This window comes from Hordeum vulgare, chromosome 4H (genome assembly GCF_904849725.1).
Source record: "Hordeum vulgare subsp. vulgare chromosome 4H, MorexV3_pseudomolecules_assembly, whole genome shotgun sequence".
In the NCBI taxonomy this organism is placed as follows: domain Eukaryota; kingdom Viridiplantae; phylum Streptophyta; class Magnoliopsida; order Poales; family Poaceae; genus Hordeum; species Hordeum vulgare.
Window position 1 is genome coordinate 17,221,543 of NC_058521.1, and position 7,974 is coordinate 17,229,516.

Sequence of the window (7,974 nt, forward strand, 5' to 3'; positions counted from 1 at the left end):
GCTTGCCATACCATGGGATCACTTGATCCCTCCCGGTACATCTTGTACACTTTGTGTGTTGATCATCTTGATTTACTCTTTGTCTTAGTCTTGATCAACATTGTGTCTTTATGACCATTCTTTGAATAATACATTGAATACCACCTTGGTCAACATATAAACTCCTTGAAACCAACAGATAGACTTTAAGAAGTGTCTATGGACAAATTCTTCGAATATAACTTAAGGCAACTATTAGTCCATAGGGATTGTCATCAATTATCGAAACCACGTACGGAGAAATATGCTCTAACATGTGTGATGCCTGTGGACAAATGAGGGGGGGGGGCATGCATTGCGATTGGAGATGCTCTTAGGGTGTGTTCAGTTGGTGGAACCAAGTGAAACGGGACGGGTCGGTTACGTCCCAAAGGCCCATTGACGTGCTTAGATTGATAGAGGAACCGAAACCAGTTGATTCCACGGAACGACATGTTCCTTCAATATGTCGTTCCGCGCGGTCTCTTCAAATCGAGCGGACCACACGAAACCGGCTGCGTCTCCTCGTTCGCTGCAGCTGCTCGTCCGCCGTCGCTGCTCATCCGCATGCGCCGCCGCCGCTTGGTTTGTGTGCGCCGCGGGGAGAGAGGGATCCGTTCTTCTCCTAAGAACCATTCCATCCTACCTTGTTCCATTCTAACCGAACACCAAAATAACTCCTCAAAACCAGAAAATTTAGGAAGTTCAAGTTTTTTTAGGGAAGGACTAGAGATGCTTCAAGGGTGGTTACACTACTGAATTCCCCCTGTTAAACCACACGCAATTTTCACTTGTTGTCGGAACTTGGCATTTGCCTGTCAATCAATTTCTGCAGTCACTGCAATTATGATTGAGAACTCGGCGTAATTGTATAGCATGATTTTCTGCCTTCTCCATGGCTTGTCCGCGCGAGCCATGCCCAGACTTCAGGGCAAAGAGAGATTTGTTTTTACAGAATGGATTTTACACCACCTTGTACATGTCATAACCTTTGGCCATCCAGGTCACATTACATAAAAAATAGTATCCTCCTAACCTCGTGGATGATAGCCACCATCTGCACACCAAATGAAAACATAGCACCTTCACAAAGGAAGATGCAATGTGCTGCTCTCTTCTGAATGTTCACCATACCGAAATCAAGAAACTGCACATGTAACATACACACAACAACATATGAGGCATGTAAGCTTTGCAATGATGTTTATCGTACGTACATATAGAAAGAAGGAACTGAGAGGGGGAACCAGATTGCACTCTATTTATGTACCCAAAAAATTCAGCCGAGCACCAAGCCACCAAACCAACTCAACAAGAAAAAGAGGAAAAGAGAGAAACACATCACTCGTCGTCCGGCTCGCCTGTTTTCGCTTTGATCAGTTATCTACACTACGCTACACCACCCAACAATCGGTCTAGAACGGCTCTTTGTTATTGTACTGCTGCTTGTGAACCATTTCTGTTCCTGCGGCCAAAGCCACATCTACACATGTATTCGGGGACTGGCCCCTCGTCCCCTGCAACCCAAGGATGCGCAGCCGCAGCTTCCAGGGTGATACGGTCTCCTGGATCTGCAACAAAACAATCAGCATCAATACAAGGAACGCCTTTAATAGAGCACATCCTCCAATATATCAAAACCAATAGGATGAAGACGGGGAAACCAATAGGATGAATGGGAAACCTTTGCAGAGAAGCCTTTCCAGCAAATCAACAAGTTGGGGGCTCACGGCACTAGGTATATCCGCTGCATCATTGACAATCTGTTCGACAGCAGTGACTTTGGTGAGTTTTACGCAACATGTAGGTAAATCAAGAGGAGAAAGAAGGAATATATGTTTGCACCTTGTCGTATGTTTCCTGCAAAGTTTCTCCTAGAAATGGATAACACCCAGTAATCATACAATACAGAGTAACACCGACTGCCCATGTATCAGCCGATCTACCATGGTAAGCTGAACCTGCAGCGGAACAGACAGAAAATGGTTCATCATATTTAGCAGCTGCTACCAATGGTCAAGGAATATCTGGTACTTTGAAGCAATGACAAAGGAACCAGAGTTGTTGCATTTTTATTTTTTATTCATTTGGCATCACACTCGTAACCCAAGCTGTGGTTGCTTCAGTTGCACCATAATCTGAATCCAAGTGCACACTATTAGTGGTGGCTTCATTTCTATGGGTTTGTTTATCTGTACTTGTGCGATCATTTAGGTGTGGAACATCTAAAGTGCCATGCTACCCAATATTAAAAAATAACACGGACTGTTATACTGTAGATAGTTTGGTAATTGGCTGATTATGCATGCTGCTTTTACAAACAAATCGAAGTCATGTAACTGTACCTTGACAGCACTCGGGTGCAGTGAAAACAGGAGTGCCTGGAGATCTCCGAAGCATATCATCGTCATCCTGCAATGTCAAGCACGGAATATCAGTAAAGCACTGTGCTGCGAGGCTCGACAATCCTGAGAAATTTGCCTCAAAACACATACATTTTTAGGCATGCATATTGTTTGGTTGAAGATAATGAAATATAATACGTAACAGGCCCTCTATAAAAAACTGTGGGCCCAGTAAAGTAGCGTCAAACACTGAATCATCAGAGTTCATGCCTAGTCGAGTAATCTTCAAAATTCTCATGAAGGCAGGAAGTGAAGATATTATTCAAGTATGCAATCCTGGCTTTATAAGGTACAAACTTTGAATCTCAGTATTATACTAGCCTACAAAAACGTCTTATATTTTGAGACGGAGGTAGTACTTTTTTAGAACAGGGCAACAAAAAAATAACACTAGGCCTTGCCCCATTTTGGGCTCATTCAACTAAAATAACCTTTGACCTGGCAGTGAGAACAAAATTACTGGAATACAAAAAATTACAAGATAAATAAACCACCTCGAAAATCTGGCTAACACTGAAGTCCCCTATCTTCACATTGCCGGTACTTGTGACCAAGAGATTATCCGGTTTGATATCACTATGAATAATGTTCTGTGTATAAAAACAAGAAATTAGGTGTTTCTATCAAGCTGGAACAATATAACACAGTGAAAAATGAATAATATGTACGACATGAATAGCAAGCACATGTAAATATGAGAAAATAGGGGAACCAGAAACATCAATAAGCAACTACTTATGATCCTTACTAAAATTTCTTGTTATGCTAACATTTTGGAACAACCTATGATCCTTACTAAAACATGAGGTGAGCATGGATTTACAAACCAAAGCCATTACTGTTTGTCAGTACAATCAGGTGGCTCAAGGGCAGAAAAACTCAATAAGTAGCCAAAGCAAACATGGCGTAAGAAGCTCAAGTATGTGATCTTGCTGATCTACTTCACACAATTGTGTGTTGTCGTGCAAATTTAGAGCTCCTCAAATATCTTTTTTGAAATTGTTATGCTAATGAGTAATGACAGACACTAAATTATTTTAGCACACAATTCACCATCATGAACCAGTTATTAGTGACAAGAATTAAGAGAACCGAATCTTACATGAGAGTGAAGATATATAACACCAGAAATAATGTCCCGCAAATACTTTCTGCAAGTAGCTTCTCCTAAACCTTTATCCCACACAATTTTTCCTTCCACATACTCAAGAACTGGCAATAAAAAGGTAAAAGACTAAATTGCAATCATATAAAATATTAACATATGCCAACTAGCCTGCTAAAATAACGTCCTATTGGAACAATAAAGCGAAACAATGAGAGCGTCAATAAATACCCATGTAGAATTTATCTGAGTTTGGATCATCAATCACCTCAATGAGATTTACGATATTGGGATGACTCAACATTTTCATGAGGGATACCTGTTACCAATGCAATAAAGCGGAAACTGAATAACACATTTTATCGCATGTAAAATTATTGTATATGCAAGTTTATGCTATTTGGCTAGTGCTACTAATCACATGCTTCTGCAACAAAAAAGATGATTGAATCTTCAGAGCACCTATATAGAGGTAATGGCCATCTATTAATACTTTGGAGCACCTAAAGGAAAATTTGCTAGAATGCAGCTTCCACAATGAATATCATACAGCCAATGGAAATTGAAGTGAAGAAAAATAGGAACATGTAGTTACGAAATAAACAAAAGATGCATGTGTTCCGTAATAAGCATTATGCTAAAACAATTCTATTGCACTTAGAATGCGGCATCTAAGTGCTTGTCAGTAGCCAGGGCAATGGATTAGTGATGTTCTCGACTGCTCCCACAGTAAAAACTGCACTGCACATATATGTCATTGTTAACTTAATTATCAGATAAATGCATTCTTGATCTACGACAGACACATTCTCCATATGCTATGAAGTGGTGATAATGGGTGTCCATAGAGAAAGCAATATCTGAAAACCAAGCAATTTTGAGTTTTTTATTGAGATGTGCTAAACAGAGCGTGATCAGTGGGCATGACCAGCTTGGTTTACTTATGTGCGATAGGTTATGTATAGGGTTAATAACTTAATATCTTCCAAGCCCACATGACTATTTTCCGTGAGAACTTTGCACATACCATAAAAAATCGCAAATTCACAAGTGTTATACAGACAAATACTCTTGTTACTCACTTCCCGAATAACATCTGTCATGGCGGTCTCTGACCGTACGACGCGTACTTTCATCATGTGAGGTTTATTCAGCACCTGAAATAACAAGGGCAAATCCACAACTACATCAAGTAGACATAGCACTGTGCACAAAGTAAAGTCGAAGGACTGAGCAAGAAAAACAGAGTGCTTGAATGTAAAGGGTTCGGCGTATTAGAAAGGCATTTGGGGGGGGGGGGGGAGGGGGGGATCACAACTACCAAATAAAAAAAGAACCATGTGAAAAATGTATTCAAGAAACCTCAATTATCAATATCACCAACATAGTTGCTAAAAAAGGCATTTGTGTTGCCAACACCAGAGAACAGTGGAAAGCATTACCTTCACTGCATATAACTTCCCATCTTCGATGTTTCGGTATAGAACCTTTTTAGAAGGAAAGAGAAAAGGAAAGGAATCAGCCAGCTACTCAGTGAAGTTCATTAATAGCAAATTTAAGCGGTCTTACCACTTTGCCGTAGCTTCCAGCACCGATCTTGCCCAGGTGAACATACTGATTGATCATCTTATTGCCAAGATCGTCCTAAAACATGCCAAAAGGAGGGAGTTATTATACAGCTCAGTGCAAAAGGTAAATGCTCTTACACAGCTCCTCGATTCTTCATTAGACATGCAACGGCTATGGCATAGGAAAAAAAACTTGGTCACAATGTTAGATCACTGGTCAGAACAGTGGTCACCAAGCACACTGAGTTTAAAATAATACTCCCTCCGTCCCAAAATAAGTGTCGTTGCTCTAGTATAAAATTTGTATTAATTTAGTGTTAAATGTGCGACACTTATTTTGGGACGGGGGGAATACATGTTTACATGAATGCTACCGATTATTTCCAGCGGAGCACATGTAGTATGACTCGTGCTTGCTTAGAACACATTGGCACTAAAACTAGGTCAATTATCATTTTTTATCAAAGAGAGGATTAATGGCTAGCCATCCCGAAATAAAGAAAATAAGAATCATAGGCAGACGGTGGATTAGGTCTGTTGTTTTGTACTAGCAGATGACAGTTACATTGGCACTCACAGAGGCACTCGATTAAATTTTGTGTGTGGTGGACTTTAACGAAGTCCAACGTGATCAATTTAGGCGCTGTTTGGAACCATAATAGATTATAATAATCTGGATTATGAACATAGATTATATAATCTGGTTTATAAAAATAATCCAGGTGGGCATGTTTGGAGGCCAGATTATATAAACTGTAAACCAGCTTTTAAATTGTACAATGACATATTTGCCCTCAGTTTACAAGGAAAAATAGGAAAGTGGCGGTGGCACTGCGTAATTCTCTTGAAGTTTACAAGGATAACACGTCATTTGTAATCCATAATCTCATTTTAGCTGGGGTAGAGGAGATTATGAGATTATAATAATCTGGGCATCTAGTTTATAAAATCTACAATATAAACTGTCCTGTTTGGAAATATAATAGATTATAAAAACCAGATTATATAATCTGGGTGGTTCCAAACAGGGCCTTACTCAAGGAACATGGCCAGTTTAACCAAGTTCAGTTCGGTTCAATCAAGGGAATTTCTAAGTTTTATAGTAAAAGTACCAACAGAATCTGGTTTCCGTAATTATGGACCATACAACAGTATAAGATGTATAAATACAAAAATAAATGAAACATAATATGTATGGGCATAATCAACATTTTAGGTAACAAAAGGAAGATGCATTTTCATGTTCCAAAGATTTTTGCAAATTCTTAGGGCAAGAATTTCCCCAGTAACTCCTGTAACTGGTTTTGGTTCTTCATGTTGGAAAGCAATATAAGAGTCCATTTTTAATCTTAACATCATCAGACAAATAATCAACACAATCATTAAGCGATGAGCAAAAACAGACATAATAGCTCATTAATTCTTAAAGCGAAGCAAATCACAAGTAAAAAGAAAGAGAGGGTACTTCTACTTCTCAACAAGATAAACTTAACGATAATTTTGAATGAAATTCAGTTGCCTTACACGCACACAATTCCTTAATAGAAGTTGAACTGGCTCGTGCATAGACGTTTTAGGCGTTGCCTAGGGAGAAGCCGGACACTAGTAGAAAGATACTGGTAGAAATTTATGTCTAACAAGATGGTACCTCTGAGCGAACGACTTTTTTAGTCTCCTTAACCAGGCTTTCTCTACATGCAAAGCCGCTTTGAGCCCTTGTCAGTATAATATCTTCAGACCTCTTCCGCGGGGGCTCGTCGTCACTCTCGTGATTATAGTCAGTGCCATCTCTCTCATAGAAACTTCTATCGGGATCATCACCATTATTAAAGAAGCTTCTATCAAGGCCATCCCCATTGTAAAAGCTCATGTCGGGATCATCTCCAGTGTAGAAGCTCCCGTCGAAATCCTCACTAGACTGGCGCTTCAGCAAATCTTTGGACAACATGCCATCAGTGTACCGAGGCTGACATACCTTCACGCTGGGCTTCCTTAGGAAGCTGAAACAGCTACAGCAGCCCATGTCCGTGAGGTCTGCCATCCAGAGGGAGCCGCGCACCGGAAATCCTGGACCAGCAAAACGGGAGGAGGAGAAGGGGTCAGCTTCGGCCGGCAGCCGCCGGATTCGGTAGGCCGTCATCGAACGCCCCCCCGATCCCGACCGATCGATCTGGATCGCGGTTCGAATTCGCTCCCCTGATCCGTGGTTGATTCGATAGAGGCGCGGGACAGGAGCAGCGTACCACGCGTGTCTTCCGGTGCCGTCGTCGCAGCCGCCGCTCGAGCACGCCGTCGCCGTCGCCGCTGGATCACCGTCGTGCCGCAATTGAGGCTGTCGTCGAGGAGGGCGGCGCAGGGGGCGTGGAGAGTTGGATTGGTGGGTGGGTGGGGGGCGGGGCGGCAGGGCGGGAGGAAGCGCGTCGGGAGGAGCACGGGGCGGCACGTTGGTGGTCGCAGGGGGGGTGGGGGGGCGGCGGGGTGGGAGGAGCACGGTGGAGACGGCGAGGTGGGGTACAGAGGAGACGACTGCGACCTGACACGTGAGGCGCCTTTTCCTCTTTCGCTATCTGTATTTATTTATTTTTACATTACATGTTCAGCTTGCGATTGTTGGACAGTATTGTGCTTAATTTATTCCACTCCATTTGGGGGAATTATACCCTACTAGTACAATCTACTGCAATGTTTTTTTGAAAAGGCCTAATTGAAAATTGCTCTTGGAGCTCGGTCTCTATGGAAGCCTTTAAATTTAAAATTCAAAATTCATGAAAATTTATATTTTTACATTTAAAAATATCAAAAAAAGTACGAAGATAAGTGAGGCGTAATACACATGTGTGTAAATTTACAGAAAAAAATACGTTAAAATGAAACCTAT

General features: G+C 41.4%; 1 protein-coding gene across 2 annotated transcripts; it reads right to left on the reverse strand.

The window, feature by feature from the left end:
- Positions 1-1,179: 1,179 nt before the first annotated feature.
- LOC123447448 (serine/threonine-protein kinase GRIK1-like) lies at positions 1,180-7,632 on the reverse strand. 2 transcript variants are annotated; one of them, XM_045124049.1, is made up of 12 exons: positions 7,340-7,632; positions 6,745-7,163; positions 5,098-5,172; positions 4,971-5,015; positions 4,611-4,685; positions 3,760-3,847; positions 3,526-3,635; positions 2,918-3,013; positions 2,364-2,430; positions 1,864-1,979; positions 1,703-1,781; positions 1,180-1,589 (listed from the first exon to the last, which is right to left on the reverse strand). In XM_045124049.1, the coding sequence occupies exons 2-12, from the start codon at positions 7,135-7,137 to the stop codon at positions 1,450-1,452; spliced, it is 1,284 nt and encodes a 427-aa protein (XP_044979984.1). In that variant the 5' UTR covers positions 7,138-7,163; positions 7,340-7,632; the 3' UTR covers positions 1,180-1,449. The 2 variants fall into 2 exon arrangements, with proteins under 2 accessions (XP_044979984.1, XP_044979986.1); XM_045124051.1 differs by lacking the exons at positions 3,526-3,635; positions 7,340-7,632 and having other exon boundaries at positions 3,797-3,847.
- Positions 7,633-7,974: the final 342 nt, after the last annotated feature.

Coding starts and splice junctions, on each gene's coding strand:
- LOC123447448 (XM_045124049.1), bottom strand. CDS start 7,137: ATGGCAGACCTCACGGACATGGGCTGCTGTAGCTGTTTCAGCTTCCTA. Junction 4,686..4,970: donor GGAAGTTATATGCAGTGAAG/GTAATGCTTTCC, acceptor TTGTTATTTCAG/GTGCTGAATAAACCTCACAT. Junction 1,980..2,363: donor TGCACCCGAGTGCTGTCAAG/GTACAGTTACAT, acceptor GTTCCGCTGCAG/GTTCAGCTTACCATGGTAGA.